A 27,127-nucleotide genomic window follows, 5' to 3' on the forward strand; every position below is an offset into this window, starting at 1 on the left:
AATGAAAGAATGGAGGTAGGAAAGCCTCACAGGGGTCAAAGTCAAATGAAGAAGCCACAAGGGAAAGGCGGATTGGTTTTGTTGGAGGAGCAAACTCGGAGTATGGCTTGGTTTATTTTTGTGCAGTGGCCAGAGATTTTTAACATTTTTTCCAGAAAGCTTGATATTTCTCCTGCTTGAAAGGCGAATTGAAAATCGGAGCACAGAAGGGACTCGATGGACAGATGATGGAAACGGGAAAACATGCAGAGCACGGAAGGGAAGCAGCGGGAAGACTGCCACAAAAGAAGGGGAGAAAGTCAGAAAGGGAGGCTCTCATTGTATACCTGGACCTGCCCCACGGGCCCCCCCTGCTCTGCCAACAGGAAGCAAGGCCCTCACAGGCACCATGACTGACACCTGGTCCACCTGTGACAAGGAGGTTAGAATGTTGCAAACCCAATGATGGTCCAGGCCTTCTCATCAAAGTGCTAGGATTTCACAGTCTCCTGCCCCACATGCCTGGCAGCATTGTATTTTATGAGAAAAAAAATCAGAATACATGGTGTCCCTGGTACAGATATACTGATGAAGAGCACTGTGCAGAAACTCTAAAATCTGGACCCTCCAGCTTACAAGGTCAAATGACTCACACTACATGTGCTGACAAGTAGCAGCTACAGCACATCTTCGAAGTAAAACAGATAAGGAGAACTTTAAGAATATACGACATTAATATTAGCTACTGAGCAAAACCTCTCTAATCATTGCAGTTATGATGCCCTTGAGATTTTGTTTGATTAGCATTTTCCATTCAGCTGAGCTTCATTGCTTTCTGGAGATAAGAAGTGCTATAAAATATTCCTGTAAAAGCTATTGTTATCCTTTCCCATGTCAATGGTTTGTTTTACCCACCAAGTGATTGTGAATGTGGTGGTGAGAAATGCCGAAATCTATAATTACATGAACAAAAGGCAGATAAAAAGGACTATTAAGCAATGTGCCAGGAGCTATTAGTATGTTTGTTTTAGCAATCCTAAAAGCTAAACATTTATGCATTATATTTATAAAGAGATTTTACAGAAGAGAGAACTGTGTGTATGACATACTTAGAAATGGACAACTGCAGACAACAAATCTAACAATCTCCAAACAAACAAAAATATTCAATATTTATAACATATACTCATGTATTCATATATATGCCAACATATCACAATGTATATTTCAGTGAAGGCCTGGGAAATTTTAAAGAACTTAGAAAAAAATTTAAAGCCCAGAAGTCCATTTTTACCTAAGGTAACCATTGTCAGCAGCTGACATGTCAGCAGCTCATTCACCAGGATGAAAACACAAAGGAATAAATTCCCACCATTGCATCCTTGGAACTTCCTTGGGTTTAAGCTTAAATCACCTACAGCTTAAACACATTTGGATGACTTACTCTTCTGGTTTCCTTTATCTTGTTGACAAGATGCAGCTAAATATAACTGTGGAGGAGTAAAAAGTCACCAAATTGAGAGCCAGGAAGTACAACTTCTGGGGTCACCCTAGACAAAGGAACATGCCTTGGTTTCCCCAACAGAGTAATGAGGATCCTAAAACCTGTTACAAGACATATTAATGTTGCAAAATTCAACAATCTATTATATTTTCTATATACTATAAATAATCAATTTAAAAATTTAAATTTTAAATTTTTACTATTTCTACCAGCAAGAAAAACATCAACTACCTAAGAATAAACCTAATGAAAGAGATGCAAGGCCTTTACACAGAAATCTATGAAACTGAATTATGAGATACTAAATAAGCCCTAAATAAATGGAGAACTACACCAGGGGAATGGACTGGGTACTAAAGTTTATACAGAAATGCAAAGAGCCAAAAATACCCAAGAAAATATTGAAGAAGAAAAGTGGGGAGACCTACACTGTCAGATATCAAAATAATGCAAAGTGGCAGTAATTAAGACAGAGAAGCAAAGAGCGATTCCAGAAGTAAACACACAGACACACACACACACACACACACACACACAGACACACACACACGCACACACACGCACACACATGGGCGTTTCCTCCTTTACAAGGACGGCACCGCAGGGTCATGGACAGTGGGCGGTACTTACCGCAGATGGGGGGGTCAGCTGATTGTCTATGTCGGGGGCAAAAATGGAAATGAACGTGCAGCAGCTCGTGTGACAAACACAGGGTTAAAGTTCTTATTAAATGAATGCCTCTTGAAAATAAAAGATAAAAATTTGCCACCCCACATAAAAATGATCAGAAAAGTAAATAATTTATGAGATTATGTATAGTCAATAAACATAATGTGTGCTCACTCTCACTAGAGAGTAAAGATAATGGAAAATGAGAAAAAGCAAATTTAGTATTAGCCAAGATCTGAGTACTCTCAAACTCCTGGTGGTAGTTTAAATCGACATATCTTCTGGAGACTATTTGGCAAGGTATCTCGAAAATCCCTAAATATATATGTATACATATATATAAACACATATGTAAATATAAAAATATAAATATATATATATAACCTTTGATCCTGTAATTCCACTTCTAGAAATTTCTCCTGAAGAAAGAGTTGAATAACTTTGCAAAAGTGGATTTCTGTCACTGCAGTGCTTACAATAACAAGAAATCAGGACTGAGAAGTCTAACGCTAGGGAATTGGTCAAACGTGCTATGATAACCTACAGGACAAGATGCCGTGTCGTCACTATGAACAGTGATTTGGAGCCGGAAGCACCACGTAAGACACCCGGGAGGCAGGAAGCCCCTGAGGCGGAAGGCGGCTTTTTGGCAGGCCCAGCAGCACGTGCCCCCCCCGCCCCCGGGGGGCGCCTCCAGGGACTGATGCCAAGTAAGAAGCGGATTCGAGGAGCGGGTGTTGTCAGAATACCCAGAGATAGTCTAATCTAAATTTTTCTAAAGTATATTTTTTAAAAGTGGGAAATTGAATTTTTATGTGAAATTTCCTGATTTTTAAAAGTGTCTATTGTCCAAGAATTTTTAAAAAAGAGATTCAGTGGCCAAATAAAATACATCCTTTGTGAAAACTTCGGTATCTGTGTGTGCATGTGTATGTGGAATAGAGAAAAGCCCCTGATGTGTTATGTTTATTTTTGTAAAAAGCCTGTTACACAGTTTACATAAAATGATCTCACTTTTGTTAAAAATGAAAGCATAATTTACATACATGTGTAAATTTTAAATTCCTTCTGAAGGGGTATAAATTTAAATGTTAAATAATAGTGAGTTATTTTCATTTCTTACACATTTTTCTATTTTTGCATTTATATTCATCATTAATATTTGCTTATCAGAAAATATGATAAAGTTCTTTTTATCTGTGGTGATAAGGGAAAGAGTTAATAATTTAAAATTTTGAGAACTAAATGAAAAATCAATGTTACTAAATAAATATTCTTGCACATACAATCAGAAAGACCAGAATTCAAAGTCATTTCTTCCATTTACTATGTCAGTGGTCTTGGGCTTTCTCACCTATAAAATGCCTGTGATAATATGTTCCACCTCTGCTTCAAATTCCCTTAGTAATGTCAAAATTAATAAACAAGAATAGAATTAGTATCTACCATACTACCTTCCTAGCATCACCAGAAGCTGAGTGTAGAGGGGGGCTTTTTCTACTGCAGTTCAGATCTGCAAAGGACATGGATGCTGGTAGAATGTAACAATGTAAAATGTTTTGCTTGTTTGTGTTTGCTGTTCCATCCAGAGGCGAGACCATCCTAGGCATCATCTTCATTGTACTTCTTCACTCCCAGCATCTAACGCTACTCTCTGCCCCACACTCACTCCTGATCTGGAAACCACACCCAGTACGATGAAGCAGCGACTGGCTGACAACCCTTGCTAGAAGTAGCATTAGATGAGGTAGAATCACCTCATGTTCTTAAAAATATTTGAGTAGCTCCTCAGTATGAGTGGAGCTCCAGGACAAATGGAATAAATTAGATTTGACCCTCAAGTAAAGAAAGGAAGATTGTTTAAGAGCCCTTTATCTTCTCTGTGCTGTTCTCTGTATCACCAACAAAGCCATGGATTTTCTCCAGGGGAATTCAGGGAGGTGAAGAGGCCCACAGGTGAAACCAACCATGTGACCGACGGTAGGCTTGGTTTCTGTCCATTATCACCTCTTTTTCATCACGAGGAACTTAGATACATGCATTGCACTATTCCTTCTTCTGTGCGGGTTAAGTGCAGCAGACGGGAAAGAAACTTTTTCAGGCTATCGTAGTACCATTTGGAAACCTACCACCATGCGCTCACGTACCTCCCCAAGTGCCCAGTTAAACCCGAGGAGAAGTTCTATTGTATCTGGTCCATGCACGTATCATACCCATTAAGATAGTTTTTATAAAATAACCAATTTTCATTATCACTCCTTTCATCAATGAATCCACAATAAAAGTATTGTTTCACATCTTTACTCTTTCAGTAATGTGCAGTGTGAACATAATAGTGTTAAGAACTCAGAAATAACTTAACACAGTAGCTAATAGATGTTTATATTTGCACAATTTCAACAATTATCTTCCCTACATTCCCCAAATTAGCATATTTGTTAATCAAATTAATTAAGAAGCTTTTAAAAATAAAAGCAATGTTTTAAATAAATATATTTTCATAACCATAGAACATTTTCATAACCATAGTTCTGTTGGAGAACTATGTAACAAACATACTACACTCAAGCACTTTATGAAAATATTAGGGCAAAAAATGACACGGATGCAATTATAAATGTACCCTAATTAGTAATTTGCATCTTTTTTGTGTTTTTCTCCATATGTTAAAATCACATCACAGACATTTTGTAATCCATTAGTTCTTAAATCATCAGGAAGATGTTATCTGACCCACAGAGTTCATATCAGCTCAACAGGACAATACGGTATTGTCTGAACAATGTCATTGACTTCAAATTTATTACTCCAAATTAAATGCTATCAAAGCCAAGACGCCCTAGTGGTCCATGTCTGCTATAGAAAATGAATGCTAGACTCCCAGTTTGGAAGAGTGAAACCTTCCTACAAATCCCAACCTTAAAATTTTGTAACTAAATAATATTGTCACATCAAAATCCTAATTACAAAAGAGCTCTTACCATGTTTCAGAGTACCATGTAGCTGGGTATAAATTCACTAATAATCAACTTTTCCACTGAGATCATACCTGCTTAGTAAACAAGTGCATAAAACTTTCTAAAAATTGATTTTATTTAATAAATATTTTATAGAGCTCACTAACTGAAGACATGACTTTTCTGATCTTTCTAGAAATTCTGGTCATTTGTTTACCTTTAATTGACTTTTATTTCTACTAGGATTATTAAAAATTTTTCTAATCTACATGTAATCTATCAAAATACCTTTGCATTGGTAAATTTGGCTTTCTTTAATAATAGGCTACGTTAACATCTCTGAATTAAATGACAAAAGTAGAGAAGTAAAGTAAACACAGCAACAGGTTCTAGTCAGTGCTCTTAGAATTTTAGATTGACACATTTTTCCTAAGGTGATACATTAATAACTTACTAAATGAATAATGCAACACAGAATCCATTTTAATAGGATCTTAGCCTCTCTCTCTGTCTCTCTCTCTGAGACACACACACGCTTCCACCCACATCCACACATGGGTACGTACACACATTTCAGAATTTAAAACACTGCTACTAAACATTTTAACTTAGATAAATTAACTACATTAAAATACTGACATCGTGAAAATATCTGTTTATATCCAACATCACATAGATGGCATCTTTTTGTGAACATCTAAAAAGCTTAAAGAAAGAAAACCAGGAAGAAAAACACAGAGTCCGACAGAAGGACGGGTGACCACGTGGATCGTGCTCGGAGTCACAGCTTCCCGTTCTCCTCACTGCTTTCCTTCTCCTCTATGGCTTCCAGGCCGCGCTTGGTCTTGGCCTCAGCGCCACTGCTGGGGGCTTTACTAAGTCCACAAGACAAGCACGCCAGCTGGATCTGCTTCATGTTTTCTATGGCTTCATTCTTTGCATTCTTCAACAGATCTCCTTGGCCCTGCAAACAGGCAGAAATACACACCAAAGAAGAGCGTTACGGGCCAGGCACATCCCGAGTGACTGTCACTCAGTGAGAAAACAGACCCAGACCCAAGAATTCAGTTCTCCAGGGTTTAGCCCATGGTCCTTTCCTAGCTATTGAGAGTCTTTGCTGTTTCAGTCCAGTATGCGAACTTGAGATTCAAGTTCTGCAGTTGCCAGCAGCCCCTTGAGATTCCTGTGGTCAGGAACAACATCAGGGGGACCCCCCTCTGGTATGGGGAACCTCTGAATGTGCCAAGGACATCAGGCCTTCCATCGCATCAGACTTCGCACGCTGCTGCCACTCATGCCCCACCCAGGCCCCGCAGGCTAGGTTAGGACCTAGCCTTGGGAGAAAATGAGGAAAGAAACTGACTTCAAGAACTGAAATTACATCAGCTCTTCAGTGTACAAGAACTTGCAAATGAAACATCTTCCATAAAGTAAATTACGGTTCCACCCTTAGCTTGGTTCACTGACTTTTAATATTTTGGGTTATCCTCTCAAGCTGCCTTTTGAAAAATTATCAGTTACCCACCTCCCTCTGTCTTTTCCATCATCCTGAGAAAATCGTCAGCTGTCAGTTCCATCAGTGTCCAAGATATATATTTTTCCCACTATTTTTATTTCTTATTTTATTGCATTGTCATAATGACCAAGTACACACGCTGCTGCTGGCCCAGGCACCTGAAGAACTAAGTGCAGGGAAACCAGAACGTGTTTCCACAGTGTACAGACAAAAGAGGAAGTAGTTTCTCCTCGCTCCTCGTCGGTCCAAAGGCAGTGCCTGAGAGCGTGACCCGGACACTGTAAAGGACAGTGTGGGGGATGTGGATCTTACACAGATTGTTGGGGACCTCCTCTACAAAGCAGACTCCCGGGGAAAGGATATCTCTTATTTTACTCATGGTGATACTCCATGATATGCTGTTTTAACACTTTAATTTGATGAGTGCTTTTTCTATTTGGGTATATGAGGAACCTTGTATTTTACAAAATACCTCAGAATAGAGCATTCCTCAAAACTTATGCAGGTGCTTGTCAATTCTATCGTATATAATAATAGTTAAATCCTTCTAATAATAGCCTTTAACTAAAAAGGATGAGTAAGTAGGGGGTTTGCCTGATATTTTTGTTAAAGCAAACAACCCAAGTACCTCAATCATGGAACAGGATTTTAGACACAGATTTGGAAGGTGTGTACAGTGTAGCCTTCTCACGAGGAGGGAAGAAGCCAGGCCTGATGAGCTTACATGACTGACCGGGGCTGCGGCCGAAGTCCAGGTCTGTTGCCTCCGGGGTCAGTGCCCTGTTCCACATACCGTGTTTACAATTGAGACTAAGAATAAATACTAGAGAACAAACACTGTCAGATATAGATTATCTAAGGGAGAAATATTCACTCTACCAGCAGAATTTGGGGAGTCAGTTCTTAACAGTGTATACATAATGAGTCCCCACTGATTCCTGAAAAACAAACTCACATCCACTTTGAAAAATGCAATCCTTAAGTAATAATAATACAGCATATAAAGTTGCTTGGAGCAGGCCCTCTTCCTCCTTGGTGCTTTACGTATTACAGTCATTCATTCACTTGTCACAGCGCCCCAGCAGATTGGCACTTTTCTTATTCTCAGTTTATGAATGAAAAAAAACCCCTGAGGCCCAGAGTGGTGACCTTTCTCAGAGTCATGCAGCTGGTAAGTGGTGGAACTGGGGTTTAAGTCAAGTTCAACAACTGGCTTTGAGTCTGTGTTGGTAACCGCATCATGATACGGCAGCTCTTCAGGCAAACTGTGTGCTCTCTACAAACACATCGCAGCCTCCTATTCATTGTTACCCATGGAAACAACACAGATGAAAAATCATTCCCCAAGGGGCCACAATCTGCCTGAGCGTGGAGATGGAATCTCGAGAGTCAGGGAGGGAGAGTGCACCAGGAACACACTGGCAAGAACAGAAGTCAGACTGTCTTAGCTTTGCCTTTAGCTCCAACAGTTTCTTCCTGGGCCATTTTCTTTTTTGTAAAAATAAAAATATCCTTCTGCCTTCCTCACAGTTCTCAAGCTTAAAGAAAATATGTTGAAGAGCTACTAGTGATTTAAATAATCACAAATAAACTATGCTATTAGGTGATGGGAAAAGCAACTAACATAGTCTTCTATTATAATAAATATCATGGCACTGTGCTTATGTTAATATAAGTGTTACTAACTTCTTTTAAATGCACCTACAACTGTCTCTTTAAAGGGACGTATGTATATTGCTACTGTTTATACAAATGGAAAGAGCCTGTTAAGAATCCAAACTGTATTAATAAAGAGATTATACCCACACTCATTTTGAGAGTATTACTTTTAAGAGCTCTTTTTACTTTTAGCTTTAAATTTTTTTATCAAGAATTTTAAAAGCATTAATGAAAGCAAAATCGGCATCTTTCTCCACTGCCAGAAAACAGTGAAACGTGCAAATATATCAAGCGTGCTATCACTGGTTGACGCAGAATGCTCTCACATCCTTTCCCCACAGCCGGTTCCGAAACACATCCAATTAGCCAGGATGTCATTTCACCAGTCGGAGCGGTGGCTTCCAGGCCTAAATGCCAGACAGTGCCAGTTCAGCTAAACAGAAATCAGTCTCTCCAGGAAACAATGGCCAATGAGAGAAAGCAGTCTGTGCCAGGGCACGGATCACCACGCATCCCCTGACAACTCGGAGACATGCACCCTGGCCAAACAGCGCAGGCAGAAACAGAAAGAGAATCAAGCTGTTAACTCATAGAAGAACAACAACAGGAAAGGCTAAGTTATAAAGAGTTTACACTGAAACAGGTAAAAGTTTTGCTTTCTATTTTTTTTAAATAGGAGAAATTTTCTATTTTGTGGTTCAAGGAATCAACTCCTCATTCCTTCTGATGAAGGTACCACAACCGGAAAAGATTCATCCTAGGGAAAACTGTGGAGCGGGTGGGGTTTATGGTTAGCAGAGAACACCATGGCATGTCTTTCGGGGCTGACTTTTCCCATTTTTTGTGTAGTGACTTCCTCTGACTGACTAGCATCCCTCTCTATTCTGTTACACTCCTATAGAAGAGAAACCCAGGAAAATTAATTTTATTTGGTGGGATATAAATGCAAACACCTCTTACGTACTAAAGTCTGGGATTGTCATGGCCTAGGATTTGAAATAAATGTACAATTTGATCACAGAAAACAACCTGGAAGAAATGTCAAGCCAATGTTTCAGTATGCTGGCAATCTCATGGGAATTTGTAATTCTCTCACTGGTACTAGGGATGCTTCAGGGAGGGGAAAATGAGAAAGACTCTTTTAATCCCCAAAAGAGTAAAAGGAATAGAAGGCATCTTGAGCAGACTGAGGCTGGTAGGACAACCGGACCATCGGGTCTCAAGAGCTATGGTCATAAAGTCGGCCTCCCTAGTTCTCTGGCTCTGGAATATAATCGTCCGTGGAAATCCCAACGCATTTAAAAAGTAACACTTCGGATCATAGAAAACCATAAAGAGATCACTATAGTGATTTTATATTAAAAATTAGCAATGATTAATTATGTTATTAAAAAGAAGCCTTAGGCATTCATAACCAAATCCTTTCAATTGCATTAAATTGCAATTAAATGCATTATCTAGAAATCAAGAAATATCTGATGCAATTTAGACTGCAAATGGGGCTGCTGTACAATATCAGCACAATTTTTATTACTTCTAATAAATTTATGACTGAAAATAAACTAACATTTATTGAACACTTAATATACTGAGTGCAAACCAATTGGCACACATTATCTCATTATATCACAACCATAAAAGGGGGGGGGCTAAACATAAGTTACTATTAGTTATATGTTTGTAAGTTATCTATTAGCAGTATATTTTATTATCTATCAAAAACATTTAGGATTTTTGTTATTCCTGTTCTTACTGAGAAATGCAGCTCCCCTCCCTGTTTGAAAACGGTTGGGGCTGTACCTGGTAGAGTAACTCACAAAGACCTCTGGGGCTCCTTCACACTTCACACTCCCAGGACCTGCACTGTGCCTTGTGATGTCAGGGCGCAGAAGAGCAGAACGTCCTAACCAGTGTTCTTATCACGTATGAAGGAAATGTGTGGGCTGTCTCAGAGCACACCACAAGTGTTTAAAGCAGCCCATCGAGACTCTGGGAATGGAGAGACCCTCACACACACATAACTACACACATAAACAAACGCAGCTCTGTCTCCAAGCAGACTACCGTGGGTAGCGTGCAGCACACACTCCAAGACAAACGGATTCCCCTGATACGCTTCCCACGTGAGAGTCCACACCCACGGCTGGAGCCACCCGTGGATCCTGTTGCAGTGAAAGCAGGCTGCACGCAGACAGCTGGCGGGATTAGCACCTCTTCATTTCCCCAGCTATTTTTTTTGGTGGACAAGACATTCTCTGCTGGGCTGTGCATTATTACCATCTTACTAGAAACCACGCTTTGGGGGAATCTCTGTATTACATAAAGGGGTTAAATATTTTACTCTGAAGTGATAAAAACAACCATTACAATGTCCTATATTTAAAAATCAAAATAGCAGGTCAAAAATGTGTTGGTGCCATGACAGATGTATTTCTCTTGATGTTACATTTCTGGAACATTGGGTAAAACTAGGCAAAGATAGCCTGGAACCCTTGCTCTCCAAAATGAAAACTTAACCACAGAGGGAATGTGGACGAGATGTTAACAAGGTACAGGGCACAGAGGGGCAGCCATCAGGGGACTGTGCACAAAATTCCTTCACTGCACAAAAATAGAAGTTTCCATAGCATTTAGTAATCAACATTCAGATTCATTATTTTTCAACACCTTGGCAACCAAATATTTGAACAGCATTCTACTCACTATTTAAAAAGTTGAATTTTTAGGCGGTTGGGCTGGGTACAAGAGAGCAAAGGGGGAAATTGGGACAACTATAATATCATAATAATAACAATTTTAAGAAGAAGAAAAAAATTTTAAGTTGATTTTTTACTTTCTGAACACTCAAGAAATATGGATGGAAACTTGGAAAGTAGCTCTGGTCTCCGAGTGTCGGCTTGGTGGAGCTCCGTATGTCACTTTTCTGAATTCTGCACTCAAAACAAATTAAACACTGCTTTTCAAACCTTTATCATGTCATGACATTAGATTATTTTATTTCTATAGGAACAGAAAGGGAATTACATTGGCCATGTTCCCCTAAGTCATTAGATTTTGTCATTTTATATAAAGTTCAGTTTTTAAAATTAGTTTTGTGACTGATGCATTTTAGTATTGCTCATAAACTCAAATGTTTCTAAAGACTATGGAAACAAAACATAAGTGTCTCCTTAACACCTGAGAATCTAGCTCCGAAGGAGGAAGAGCTATAAAGTATAGAACATATTTCGAAGAAATTTTAAGAATAATTTTATATCAAAGAGAAAGCAACATTGCAAAATAAAGCAAAATGACATGTTCAAGAAACATGACCATACCAAAGCTATAAAATATTGAAGTTACACTCTGCCAGAATTCAACAAAATTAAAATAATATTCAGTTAGATTTGAAAGCATACGTTTTAATGGCCAAACCAATAAGGTCTTTTTCAACACTTCTTTCTCAACTTACATCTTACATTGTTACAACATCTTCCTCATCACAGAGCCTTGACTCACCTGAACAGTGGAAGAATGAAGAAACCTATTTGCTTCAAAATGGTAACACACCGTGTCGTGAGTAGAAAACCTCTGTATTAACCATGTTTTTAAGAAATTGTTTTTAATTCAGAGGAGACCGTTTTTGTGTCCTTGTAATACAGAATACTATATATAGATGAAGTAGTTTAACATTATTTAAATAATATTCACTACTAATAATAATGTAATTGTATCATGCTGATAAAGATGAAAATTACATTAGAATCTCAATAGATGCATAAAACTCAGTTGATAAAATTCAACATTTTTTTAAACTAAAAACTTTCAACAAATTGGGGATAGAAAAACATGTACCAGAAACCTACAGGCAATGTACTCAATGGTAAAAGGTTCAAAACTTGTCACCTAAAGTCAAGAACAAGACAAGGGTGAGTAGTGTCACACTGTTCCTACTCAGCGTGATACTGGAAGTCGTAGCCAGAGTAGTTGGATGAGGAAAAAACGAAAGGAATCCAAATCAGAAAGGAAGAAGTAAAATTGTCTCTGATTGTAGATGCCTTGGTCTTATATATACAAACCTAGAGACTCCACCAAAAACTGTTAGAACTAACAGATGAATTCAGAAAAGCTTTAGGATACAAAATCAACATACAAACATCAATTGTGTTTCTATACACTAACAATGAACTATCAGAAAAAGAAATTATAAAATTCCAATTAAAAAATCAAAAATAAGGAAATACTTAGTGGTAAATTTAAGCAAGGAAGTGAAAGGTTTATACACTAATAACCACAAGACACTGATGAAAGAAATTGAAGAAAACACACCAAAAAATGAAATATATATCATGTTCATGGATCAGAATAATTAGTATTATTAAAATGTTCATTCTACCCTAAGACATCTACAGATTCAATAGAAGTCCTATCAAAATTCCAATGGTATTTTCACCAAAAGAGAAAAACAACCCTAAAGTTCATATGAAATCACCAAAAAACCCCAAATAGCCAAAGCAATCCTGAGGGCAAAAAAAGGCACTGGCAAAGATGCAGTAAAAGGGAGCCCTTGTGCATGTTGGTGGGATTGTAAACCAGTGCAGCCACTGTGGAAACAGTTCAGAGGGCCTTCAAAAAATTAAAAATAGAACTATAATGCCCAGCAATTCCACTTCTGGGTATATTGCCAAAAGAAATGAAACTGGAATCTCGAAGATATCTGTCTGCATCCCCATCTTCGCTGCAGCTTTATTTATAGTGCCCAAGACATGGAAACAACCTAAGGGTTTGCCAAACTGGTGATTAGATAAAGATATGAGATATATTGGGTGCGTAAGATATAGGGTGATTAGATATAGGGGTATGTAAAAGTAGGTTGAAGTACCAGCATTCATTACCTAAAGGAGAAGTGATACATTAAAATATGAAATAAAGCAATAATTAGAAAAAGACAAATAATGCAAATAAGTAATGCAATAATTAATAAATAAATAATACAAGAATAAACTGTTTCACATACACTGTAAACCTCCTTTGCAAAGGTGGTATCTGTAGCTCACATCTTTTACACGTAACATTTTATTCTATCTTTAATATATGTAACTTCTTTAATATAAGTATACAGAGTAGTATGTACGATGAGAAAGAAGGCAACCCTGCCATTTTCAACATCACAGATGGATTGTGAGGGCCCAGCAATGAGGCAGGAAGACGAACACTGGGTGACCTCCCTTACATGTGGGATCTAAAGTAACAGGACGCACAGACGGCACGTATCGGTGGTTGGGAAGGGCAGGGGCTGAGATGGGGGGAGCTGGTCAAGCGGACACAGACTTCTACTTACAAAGTGAGTAAGTTCTGGATTGACTGCAGTTAACAACACTGTACTGTGAAAACTGAAAGTTGCTAAGAGAGTAAATCTTAAAAGGTTCACCACAAGGAAAGGTAATTATATAAGGTCATGAATGTGTTGTCTAACCTTATTGTGACAATTATCTCACAGTATATATATATATATATATATATATATATATACATATATATATATCAAATCAACACATTGGATACCTTAAACTTATACAATGTAATATGCGAAGTAGATCTCAATAAAGCTGAAAAATAATAATCTAATCATGATGATAAAATTAATATAATGCAGTAGCAATGTGCTAACAACAGATACTATGAATGATGGGTAATGTCTGCATTCACCAATGAAACCTACCACACTGAGAGGCACTTGTTGACCAGAGCTTTAAATAAACCATGAAATTTAACATGCTCTGTTCCCTTTTGCTGGCCCCCAAATCCACTGTTCTAAGGTATGTGTGAGTGAACTGAGACACACCCACCACCTCCCTCTGACTTAGGAATGATGGTGGTCTCCTTTAGCGTCAACGAGAACTTGAACCTTTGTTTTTGACCTGCGGTTCTCAACCTTATCAAAACCAAGGCCCTTTAAATCAAACACTTTGTAAGGCTCCATTCATTATCCTAAAATGAAAGTCATAAATAATACAACGTAGTTACACACATTATTAAAAATTAGGTAAATATAGTATCCTGGCTATAACATAAGGAGAAATAAGAGACCAATCATTCAAAACAAAATAATATATATGACTCTGGCTGATGCGGTTCAGGTTGTTGGAACATCATCTTGTAACTGAAAACCTATGGGTTCAGTTCCCGATCAGGGCACATGCCTGGGTTGCAGGCTTGACTCCCAGTCCAGGTGTGTCTGGGCACGTATGGGAGGCAACCTACCGATGCTTCTCTCTTGCATCAGCATTTCTCTCTCCTTTCCTCTATCTCTAAAAACAATGAAAAAAAGTCCTTGGGTGAGAATTAAATTATGTGTGTGCGAGTATACACACACACACACACACACACACACACAAAATAATATGCATTGCAATATGTAAATGCCCGGGCAGGCATACAAGAAACCATAATGAAATGGACAGATGCCCGTGCTTACTTAATATGGACTCATTTAAATGTGGAAGAGAAATACGAAGATCAAAAGCCATCCCATGCTAAAAAAATATTCAAAAATGAAAATGCAGAGGTACCAGACTGACAATAACATAAAAACAAGTAATGGCAACAGACCAGAATTATTTGCATATAATAAAAGAAGGAATAACCTTAATTAAGGTGGGGATAACATGCCAAAACAAGTACACATTCTCCCCATGGAGAAAAAGCCTGATAATCCCACAAGTGAGGAAGTAAAAGATGACCATACACCCCATCAAAGTTACTGAATCTTCAAAAAAAGACCTCAAATGACATTTTTCTTGTGACTGATAATATCAGCTTCCACTTTGCAGGACACTGTGGGACGCCTACCAGGGACTTTCAATAATAAAAAAATAACATTTCAAATTAAAACCAATGTCTCACTTCCCAGTTTGTCCCAGTATTACTGTATAATAATTATACAATAAAGTAGACCGAATTCCCAGAGTAAACAAATTATTCAGTAATTTCAAAATAATATATTTATTCATTTAGACTTCCCTCTGAGAAACTCGTATATTGGGCCTTTCATGTAACTTCTTATAAAAAATTAACATGATGTACTAATTACCTCAGTTTGCATTTTAGAGGGTTTAGTCTGGCAGGGCTTAAGAAAGTCTTGCAGGTCGGGGGCAATACCTCACTACACTGCACTGTGCTACAGAGTAGGACCCGCAGCACCACTAATGCCAGGGAATCCTCCCAATCACATCCACAATTTTCCAAAATGCCCTCTAGGGGGCAGTGCTACAGCCATTAAGAACCACCAGACTACACTGGGGATGTGATGTTGAGCACAGACGCCCTTCTTGACCACACAGAATTTAAGTTTAATCGGGGATACAGGCATAAATCAAACAGTCATAAAAGTAAAGTTATGTCTAAACACAAGTTGTGCTACGTGCTTAAAGAAAAGGAATGTGACACTGTGAGAACATGGGGTCTAGAAAATGAGGCAAGGCTTCCTGTGTCCATGACAACTGAGCAACAGTATGAAAGACAGAGAAGAACCTTCATTTCTCTCTAGACATCTTATAATAAGTATAATAAAGCAAGGGTGTCAAACTCATTTTCACCAGGGGCCACATCAGTCAGCCTCACAGTTGTCTTCAAAGGGCGGCTGAATGTGATCTTAGGAGTATATAAATGTAACTACTTCTTAACTAGGGGCAAGGAACTCAGCGTTGCCACTGGGCAGAAGCAAGGTGCCAGGCTGGATAAAGCAAGGTGGAGGGCCGGATTCCTCGGGCCTTGTGTTTGCCATCTGTGAAACAGAATACGAGGATCTTGTGATGCTTGCACCTTGAGTTCTCAATATCCTTCTACTGTCTTACAGATACAGATATAAATAGTATGGGAGAATGTTCTAGAAGGACACTGCACCTTCTAGAAGGTGCTGCTATGGAACAGCACCAAAAATGGCCTAATACATTCCATTTTTTCCTTATATTTTACTTACTTAGAATTTATTTCATTTCCTTGATATTTATACCTTTAAAAAACACTGAGAGTAGAATATACTCAATGAAGTATTCTTTAATGACAGTACAATTTTGTTCTGCTAAGAGTTCCTAGCAATTATTTCAAATGTTTGAAAGATTAGAAGGACAACTATTGATACCATTTGTTTAACTTTATAAATCAAGAAATGGACTCAAGAAAACTAAATAAATAGTTTTACCAGGTTCACACAAAGAAGTATGAAAGAAATAACTAATAATGCATATTTCCCAGGTCAATAAATGTTTTTTCTTCACTGTATCTAGAAACATCGCAAGATATGTTGAACATCTCATCTATTAGATCTTCGAATACAAAGAAAAAATAGCCTAAGACCTATTTGATTTAAAAAAGAAAAAATCATTTGATAGAATCCCATGAATGTCCCACAAAAAACAGTTTGATGTCTGATTTCTGCCTTCAGTGTGGCAAATTTCAGAGTTTGGGAGAATGTAATAATTTTAATCTGAGCCAAATTTTCAGAAAACTGAAAGACAAAAGCAATGGTAGAAGATTTCATATGTGGAAGAAGCATGGAGAAGATGATTGGTCTTCATTTCAAAGGTATCATCGTGAGCCCTAATAGGTCAGATCCAGAAAAGAAGATTTTACAAGAATCAACTTCATCACTGGCACTGGCTGGACATTTTAAAGGATGCTGCTAAGGTGAGGACTCCTCCATTAGTTCTCAGGTCTCCAGAACACAGAAGCTCCTTGCAGGGCCCGAAAGCCCCTAATGACCTTGCATCCAAGTTGGCTGCTGGAGACAGCGGCACACACAGCTAAGCAGCAGAGTCAAAACTCCAGGAGGGAGGAAGCAATGCTGCGATTCTCCGGGATTCTCTGATTTCTTTCTCATAATAATAATTTGGGCTCTCATATAATAACCATATTGCTATTTGATAGGTAAACATATTCTGTGACCTCCACCATCAGACTACCTGGTTTCAAATCCTAGCTCCACTACCTCTTAGCTTTTTGACCTTGGGCAAGGTCATTAGGTGCCTTAGTTCACTCATCCATAAAATGGCTATAATTGTACCCATCTCTAGGCTTATTGTAAAATTAATAAAGACAATACAGGTGACTCACTCAGAATAATGCCTGGGATACATGGCAAACTAATGTTTATATGCTATTATTATTACTCTATAAGCAGAGAATGTAAAGGTTTGCATAAATGAAATGTTTTGTTATCAACAATGATAATGTTATGGATCCCCACTGCACTTTAACTTATCAAGTTGAGGAAATAAAACCACTTTGAACCTTAAAAAGGACAAGCTGGTGAAGTAGTGGAAATCAACTTACTGAGAATCAAATTCAAGGTTGACCACTCATCAGTCCTAAAAAGACCCCATAGTGATTAAATTAAAAAGAGTAACAATTGTACTGATGTGGGCACCTTCCTTGGGGACCCCCAGAACTTGTCATCCTCCCACTCCACAAGCTTCTTTTCTTGTAATTTACAAGTTACAACACTGTTCAGTGTAAAACACCAAAGTGTTTCTCACTACTGAAATTTTTTAAAATTTTAAACATCTGTTTCATTTGATCCAGATGAGAAAGCAAAAAATGTACTGAAATCATGTCACCAAAAGAAATTATGACAAACATTATCTTTTGTGACAGACCCACTATATTTCTAAAGATACTATAAGACAGGTTCCCGCAAGGGTGCTCTGGTTAAGGAGCCATCTGTCCGCTTTGGGCAAATGCCTGGGAGCCTAATCCGCTTACAGGAAATGTCAACAAAATTGCCTCAACCCCAGTGAGCTGAATAATAGAAAACCCTGAGCTAAACGTTTCAAATGTGATTCCACTGCAGAAAGCTTTATGAATATAGGTTTGTGTGATGATACTGGCCTCCCGAAAATTCTCTTGCAGTCATTTTGACAAAAGAACGATTCCATAAAAGAATAAGGAGTCCCTGGTTGTTGGTGCCCCTGCTCTCTGCTCTTCTCTAGCCATTGCTGGGATCATGTGCCTCTCTGTCAACAGCTCTAATAACAAGGGACAGAAGATTAACACCCACCGGTAGCAAGGTGACAAAGGTAACTAAATGCATTTCAAATACAGCTTTAGGAATGGATGGTCATCAGCTAAAAGTTCCAATATCTCACATGAACTTTTCATAGATAGTAAGTGACCCTGAGGTCGGAATCACACTGTGATTGTGAGTGTCATAAGCCAAACACAGAAGCAGCTTCTACAGAAACCTCTAGTAAGCCAACTCATGCTCTTCCCATTTCAAAGAGAACATTTACAACAGCTTGGAAGATGCAGGATGCTCCAAACCCCCAAACAGACAGGGCTGTTACAGAGACAGTTGCTAATATTAGAAGGATATTTTTAAAGGTGCATTCTGGTATTTGCTTAGTAAGGTTCTACTTTAAGAAATTTACTGATTACATTGCTTAAATTATTGGCTACTTGACCCATCCTAAAAGTAAGCCTGCCGCAACACGAGAATAAAGATGTAGGTGCAACAATAATGGCCCTCTGTCTGAATAAACTGGTCACATAACACCTTCAAGCTGCTTAACCTCCTCCTCGGTGCTGAACATTTCAGCAAGCAAGTAGTTTTTGGTGACATCTGGTCCTGTGCTGCACAATGTCAGGAGGGCACAGTTGACACTGCCTTCTAAGTGCATCTGGTCCCCATGTGCCCTTTTACCAAGGACATTTATTCTTTATTCTCTACAAAATTGTATCCCTTTTAAAGAGGCTGGAACTGTCCCCTTCGGAAGAACACCATGGCATGTGCAGGGCCAGTCCAACCAGCATCCCTGCAGGGACCCACTGACCCCGGCAGGAGTTCTAGGTTCCGTGTCCGTTGTGGCAGGCAAAGAGCTATTAACAAGACATTGTCACAGGGGCAATGTTTGATTAATAACAGCAAGGCAACCAACAAACGAATGGGTTACTTCTCATTAATAGTTAAATTGGGGGGCAGCCAACTTGGCTCCCTCCACAAAGACTGTTGAGAGATTTGGCCACTAAGGAGGTGTTCACTGTTGTTACCTGCAAGGCATTTGGGTAGGCACCGGACTGCTTGTTACCCCACGGAGAGGTCCAGATCTAACCTGAGACTCACTCAAGCTTCAGATCTCACTCTCAAACCAAACAACCAGCTACTAGCAACACATTTTCCTTATGTTTATTTTTAAAGTTATGCTGCATAAAAGCTGAACTAAAAGCATCTGTATTTTCCAACTGTTCATATTATGTCGTGTTGGCTTAACCAAGTAATTTATTCCCAGCTACCTATCTGTGTATATTTCATCCTAAAAACTTCACTAGGCGTATCAGAAAAATGAGGACATGATCCATAACCATGATACTATTATTAATCCAGTGACATGAACATTTATTCCACAATTTCATCTGATATGAAATGCATATTAAATGTCCACAAATGTCCAAAACATCTTTTGTAGCTCTTTTTGAAAATCCCGGATCCAATCACATTCACATATTACCAGTACCTCTGAAAATAGTGAGTGACAGCAGGGAACAGGAGGAAACTCAACAGCAAGTTCACAGCCATTCAGTATCACTTCCTTGACAGCCATTCATTTCCATGGCATTACTCCTGTCCACTTTATGAAACGTGCACCATTAAATTATGACATGCATTTGTCAAAACATTTCTTCTGAATGTGGAATGTCATCACTCACACATTCTTATTTTTCAATCAACTTTACAAATGTATGTGCCTGGGAAAATCCCATTCAATTCTGGGAGTGTCGTGCTGACACCCCCCGGAATGCTCTTTCAACCCAGGCCTCAGAGTCTGTCCCAGGACAGATGACTGAAAACCAAACTAGTGGAAGAGGATGTTCTATTCAATTCCCATGTTTCAATAGCTGATATACTTCAGGCCTTGGCTATGCAGACTGAAAAACTAACACTTTTTAGAAGAACTTTCAATCATCCCCATGTAGAGATTCCACAGGACGAGAACCCCTGTCAACGTCACTTGACGAGCATCCTGTCCAGGTGCACAGGCTTTACTATAAACTAACCCAGGCTGACCTTGAACTGGGATGGCCCTGCTAGGTACTATAAGAGCCCACCTTCATGAGACATTCTCAAAGGGGCAACTTCCCTGCACCCTCTACCCAACAAGTCGGGGGAGGTGTGTGTGTGTGTGTGTGTGTGTGTGTGTGTGTGTGTGTGTGGTAACAGTGAGGCAACTCTCAAATGAAATAGGCTACTGCTTGTTAAAAGTGAATTTAAGGAGCAGCCACCTGGGACCGAGCATTCACACATTGGCCCAGAAGTGGCCAACCGGTGGCTGCCCCGTGACCCACGAGCTGGCCTGACTCCAGGCAGCAACGACAGTAGACAGTCAAACCAATCAGAGTAACTCAGAAAGTGAGCTTAGGAAATTCGAAGAGCCTTAGTCAGTTGCCAACAGAAAGAGGTGCTAGCAAAATATACAGAGGAAAGAAGGAGACCGGGGAGGGCTCAGCCCCTCTGAAGCCAGAGCGGTGGAGTGAAAATGCTCTGGCCGAGGAATAGGTGGCACAGCCCCCCAGAGCCGGCCAGGATGAGTCGTCAGGGTCCCCCAGCCCCAGGCTCTGTGAGGCTGCCCTTTCTGTGCTCTCTCCTTCCCAGGAAATGTGTTTCTGGCCTTGTCACATTTAGTCTCACCAGAAGACACCCAAGTGAGTCCCTGTTCCTTGTAACTCAGCCAAAAAAATTTTTTACTTTGAATGAGAAATGACAGGCCTTGTGATTAAAATGTCTTAATCACAGCTTTTGATTGGTTGATAACCAGAGTACAATGGAGATTCAACCGTGGTTTCGTTCCCACTCAGGCCTTCTGAGCTTCTTGCAGAGAAAGCCGGAGTCAAAGGAGAGTGTGGACAGTGATGTCTGCAGTGGGAAGAATGACTCAGAAATGATGAGTCAGCTGTGTGACCTTGGGAAAATCGCTGACTCCTCTGGGCTGCAGTTTCCTTCTCTTCAACAAGAGGATTAAATGAGGTGCTCTTTGCGTTCACTGTTTATACTGAAAGTCTATAACTGATTAATTAGGGCTCAGTTTAAAATTGCTGTGTTTAATTAAGAGGGACTGTCTAGTGGGAAAGAGATAAGGAAGCAATTAAAGTGTTCTGATGGGGGAAGAACAGGCTACCGGGGAGACACATGGCAGGATACCCAGCCCCACGGAGCACAGAGGGTGGGAGAAGGGGTGGAGTCAGTAAGGGTATTCGGAAGGTGTGGCACCTCAGCCAACAAATAAAGTGCCCCCAGGGCAGTGTATAAACAACAAGGTGAGGTTTTGGGGAGCAGGGGTGCAGACCCCCTGAAGCAGAAGCGACAGCCTATGTAATTGCACAGCCAGTGATGCTGAGTGACTGCAAAGTCCAGTGTGGCTGCAGGAGGACATGGAAGAGGAAGACAACCAGACAAGCAGCTGGAGAGGAAAGAGGTCGTCCAGCGCTCGCTGCAGAGGGACATTAGGCAGTTTGCAGGAGGAGCCATGGGAAACCTTGGGAGGACTTTCAGCAGGCACATGGCCATGACCAGACTTAAGTTTAGAAAGGTCACCCCAGTTTCTAAGCTGTGGGGAAGAGGGGGCTGGGGTGTATGAGAGCGGGAATTTTTTTTTCACTAACTCAAGTGATAAGACGAGAACAAAAGGTGACAGCTATGAAAACGAGATCTCTAGGGAGATAACTGGGAGGTTTCCCCAATAATACTTGGGAACTGCTTATAATTGGAAATTTAAGGAAAAGATCAAGGATGAGTTGGGAAGAGACTCTTGCTTGGATAACTCTGAGTTGCCATCCATTCATGCAGGTAGGACATCAGAGGTGTCACTGAGAGCAGGCAGGGGATGAGCACACTTTGGACCTCACTGGGGCTGACAGACCTCCAAAGTGTGAGGATGCCTGGTGAGTGGCTGAGAGGGAGAGGTGAGGTGGCAACTGGAGGTCATCTAGAGGTAAAGATATACATTTGGGATTTGATCACATAGAGAGGATAACAAAAACCATTTGCATGGACAGTGTGACCCAGAGAAAAAGGATGATGAGGAGAGCCTGGGTTAGAACCCGAAGAAACAGCAGCACTCAGTACAAGAGGAGACAACGAGTAACCTGCAGAAACTCCTGGGAAGGGAGAGCCAGAAAAGAAAGGAAGACCAGGACAGTGTGGTGGCCCAGAAACCCAGGGACGTAGTGATGCAAAGAGGGAGTGATCAGCCAGGTAGAACGTCCCCAAGCAGCCAAATAAGATAGAAGCTGAAAAGTGTTCACAAGCTTTCGTGACAAGAAGGTGACTAGCAACCTTGGTGAGAATGATTTAATGGAGTGTCAGGGGAAGAAAACAGATTAAAGTTGACTGAGGAGTGTGTGGGAGGGAAGGAAGTGAATGCGAGCAGAGTAAACACAGCCTTGTGAAGTTTAGGTGTATAGGCAGGGAGAGAGATCAGAAGTAGGGGAGCTGGAGGGGAGCTGAAATCTCTTCTAAAAGCCTTTTTATACGAATAAATACACGCTGACCAATGAATTGCCAAAGGACAAAGACAAAATATAAAATGGAATAACTGAAAGCCTTTACTTCTTGGACTGATTATTCTCATTTCATTTTCCTAGTATCCTCATAGTTTTTTCTCCTTATTTCAGAGCCCTGTTACTTGAATAAAATTGAAAAGGTATGCAGGAATTAGAAATGTGAGGCATAGTAACTTAAATACACAAGTAAAGCTACCTAAACTTAACAGTAAAAAAAATAGGGATTTCACATAGTCCATGCATTTCAACCTCCAGAAAATGAGGAATTCTCACTGTGTCCACCAGGTGGAGCCCCTGTTTGGGGGCTCACTAGGGAGTTCTTGTCTGTCCACAAAAACTTGCATTCCAATGGTTAAAAATGGCCTCCTAAAATCATTTGTTTATTCCTCTTCCATGTAGATGTGAGCCTCAATCATTCTAATTACATAAAAGCGATCTCAAATAAATTCTGAAGGCGTATGAGTCATCAAAAACATTAATGTATCACCAACGTATATAAGGAAGCACATAAATTAGAAGTGAACACCATGTACACATATTTTTAGATGGAAAATAACTCAGCAAAATTGAAATGGTTATATGTCTTCAAAGACAAAAAACATCTAGCTATTGCTTTCACAACTGGTGAAAGAAAAAATGACAACCAAAAATCCAACAAATGCTTATTTTACATAATAAAAAATAGGTTAACATGTCGGTGCTGTGTATAAAATGGTATCTTTGTACTTACTGTTTGGAAAGTTTTAACATTCACAACTCAATCTACTATGATGCCAAAGCGCTCTGGTTTGAGTAATCTGTTGATAGTTACAACACATAAAGATCTTTACTTGATAGGGCTTATTAGCAAGATTGAGCATATAGAAAATGTTATTAATGTACATTTATGAATATTCACAATAAGGAAGACATATGAGTTGAAAGGCAATTGGAAAGGTGTACTCCATAGATACTTCCCATCGCCCCCCCTCGCCCCCCTCCCATCCTGCTGTGACTAAAATGCCCCCCAGAAATACAGGGGTAGAAGGCAAAGGTCCATTCTGTAATCATCAGCATACAAAGAGACTAAGAATACACACACGTGTACCCACCATGCTAGCTAAAACCAGCTCCCCTCACTTGCCAGTCTTCTTAGGAAACAATTCTATCATTTCTTACTTGCTAACGATGCAAAATTAATGTTGCACCTAACATTTGGAATCCAAATGAAAATCAGAAGAGGGCCAAGCCAAGGACAGCTCGCTCCAGGCAGCCCCTTGGAAAAGCCCCAGGGCTGGGGGCAGCGGATCATTTTACCCTTCTTGTGTCCGTCTTTCCTCACTTTATAAGAAACTTGGAAGGAAAAAATATCCAAAACTTAGCCACAAGCAAAATCACCCCAGAAGGCAGAAGTACCCATGGGCTATTTGGAGAACTGCAGAGAACACTGTGGCCGAAACATAGTGGGTAGGTGGCAACTAACACAAGAATGACGGCATGTCGTTACAGAAATGACCTCCGTAACAAGGCGAAGCAACCTCACTGGTGACAGGGGTTGTACACTCCTAGACAGGACCCTAGAACTCTGTCACCCTAGAGACTTGAGAAGCAATATTCCTCTAAGGAAACTGTTTATCAGTATTGATCAGTGTCGATCAGTTGTTTATTAATGTTGATTTCGTATGTTGTTTGCTGCGCAGATTAACTATAAATTTACGTAAGGTCTATTCAGGACAACACAGAAGCAATCTGACCATCTACCGGCAGGGCCCCAGGGCCGCTCTTCCTTACTCTTTAACTGGCCATGTTCACGTGTTCAAACAGCTAGGCTGACACCTGCCAGAGGCGCTTCAGGAGGGAGAAATCCAGGGACCCTGGCGGCCGCCTCAGCTTTCTCCAAAGGGTGACCTTGAGTGGCAGCTAAAGCATGTCCCTCACCAGGACGTACCCTTTTCTTAATCCCCAACTTTGGGTTGCATATTTTAATAAAGTCTTCCACTAAAGCCATCAAGTTCAAGGGTATTAACAAAACACCATGGCAGATTTCCTCTTTTCTACCCACATGTTACTATCTTCTTTTTTTCTCTTGTATTTGGAAAAACAGAGATTGACTATATTGAGGTTGAAATGAATTCTCTCAGCTGTGGAGAATACAGACATTGCTGTATTATTTTAAAGTAACAGTCTCCAACTCTCCCATACTTATATACCACAGGATGTTTATTTTGTATAGTTGGGTTTTTTGTAATGAAAGGAAAAAAATATAAAAATCCCCTAGTTACTATGGACAAATTGCTCATAAATACAAAGATGAACACTCAAAGAATTCAAAACCTCACTATTCACAATATGATGAGAAAAGGAGTTCTGTCTGCAGTTCAAAATCAAGTCCCATTCCTCATTTTGAAGGCCAGACTAAGATGACTAGCATTTGACTAGTCATGATGACTAGATGACTAGATGATTTGTCCTGTGGCCTGTATCCAAATGTGGACTGTCTGATATATATCTGATGCCTGTGTGTGTATCCATCCTATTCTCTAAGTTAACAGTTGAGGATTCTCTTATTTTACTGCATAAGTCTGGCATAACTCTATAGCCCAGACTGTTTGCCAAAGGAACTTTCTATAATGCTGGAATTATTCTGTATCTCTAACATCCAGTATGGTGATCGCCAGCCACCATGGCCACTGAGCACTTGAAATGTGACTGCCCCCACCTAATTTTGGTTACATTTATTACAATGTGGCTAGTGTTTTTCATATTGGACAAATGCTAAAAGATAGTCCCAACCTTCAACATATACTAAACTAAATAAAATTATTTTTCACCTCTCCAGCTTCTTTCCTGACATAGCACTGGCCGCAACCACAATTTCATAACTGCTTACAGCTTTCCCTTCTCAACCTCCAAGTCTCCCACAAGAACGTACACACACACTGAGTGCGGTGGCTGCCCCTGCCACATGCTCATGTGCACCCAGCAGCTAGCACAGGCCTGGCCCCAGGCAGGGACCCAAAGCGTTTGTTGAATAAAAGAACAAACTGGGTGCCGCTGAATATGCTTTCGCCTTGGCCTAGAATCGCCCGGGACTATCGTCATCCACCACCCAAAATATCTCATTTTCCAACTTTCTAATTCTGGCACAAATCAATCAACTCACCTCAAGACTAGCCCATCCATTTTTTTAAAGATTTTATTTATGTATTTTTAAAGAGAGGAGAAAGGAAGGAGAGGGAGAGAAACATCAATTTATGGTTGCCTCTCGTGAGTCCCCTGCTGGGACCTGGCCTGCAACCCAGGCATGTGCTCTGACTGGGAATCGAACCGGCAACCCTTAGCTTCACAGGCCTGTGCTCAATCCACTGAGCCACACCAGCCAGGCTCCATCTTTTTATTTTTTTATTTTTTTAAATATTTTATTTATTTATTTTTAGAGGAGGGGACAGGAAGAAGAAAGAGTGGGAGAGAAACATCAATGTGTGGTTGTCTCTCATGGGTCCCCACTGGGAACCTGGCCTGCAACCCAGGCATGTGCCCTGACTGGGAATCGAACCGGCGACCCTTTGCTTAGCAGGCCCGCGCTCAGTCCACTGAGCCACACCAGCCAGGGCTCCATTTTTTTAAACAAATCATTGTTTCATTGGGGGGAAAAAAGACTAAATAAATTTCAGCGCAGGAACTGACAGTTTGAAAGAGATGTTTGAATGCTGGGAGAAGGAATCCCGATGCAGGGGTTTTTCAGTAGTTTTATTTTTATCATTTTTTTCCCATCACCATGTATTCCCTTTATCCCCTCCTCCACCTCTACCCTCCTCCCTCCCTCCTGTGACCACCACACTGTCATCCGTGTCCACGAGGCCTTTCTCTTTTTAACAAGAATTTTTCTGACGGGGAAAAAAATCAAAAGACTGACCATGATACTAATAGCAATTTCAAGGTCAGGTAGAGTTATCATTAAATATACCTGGGGAGGCAGAAACCAGTGAGCAGTAGCTGATATATTTGGTGGGAGATGCGAGCTTGTGGAATTCTTCTAATCATATCACTAAGGAGATTGTTTTACCTGCCCACGTGGAGTACAAGTCACCCACTGCACATTAAGATGCATTCTAATTAATTTATACTTTTCACCCAATGATCAATAGAAATTGGGTGGGGTTGGAGGACAGTCCTAATGGGTTTTAAGTTAAAAAACTCCTTGAACTTTACCTTTCGATCTTTTTCTTCCTCAGTCACTGCTATAGACTGAATGTGCTCCTTCAAATTTCATCTGTTGATGTCTTAATCCAAAGGCAAAGCCTCTGGAAGGAAATTAGATCTCAGTGTGAA

The 27,127-nt window shown here is 40.0% G+C and overlaps 1 protein-coding gene across 1 annotated transcript in view; it reads right to left on the reverse strand.

Moving 5' to 3' along the window:
- Positions 1-4,810: 4,810 nt before the first annotated feature.
- PLCL1 (phospholipase C like 1 (inactive)) overlaps positions 4,811-27,127 on the reverse strand; it is a 302,735-nt gene continuing 280,418 nt past the window's right edge. The window contains exon 6 of the mRNA XM_037043687.1: positions 4,811-6,073. Within this exon, the coding sequence (XP_036899582.1) occupies positions 5,891-6,073 (183 nt within the window). The 3' untranslated portion in view covers positions 4,811-5,890. The remainder of the gene's footprint in view (positions 6,074-27,127) is intronic.

This window comes from Sturnira hondurensis, unplaced genomic scaffold (assembly GCF_014824575.4).
Source record: "Sturnira hondurensis isolate 20B ecotype Veracruz unplaced genomic scaffold, ASM1482457v3 Scaffold0004136, whole genome shotgun sequence".
NCBI lineage: Eukaryota > Metazoa > Chordata > Mammalia > Chiroptera > Phyllostomidae > Sturnira > Sturnira hondurensis.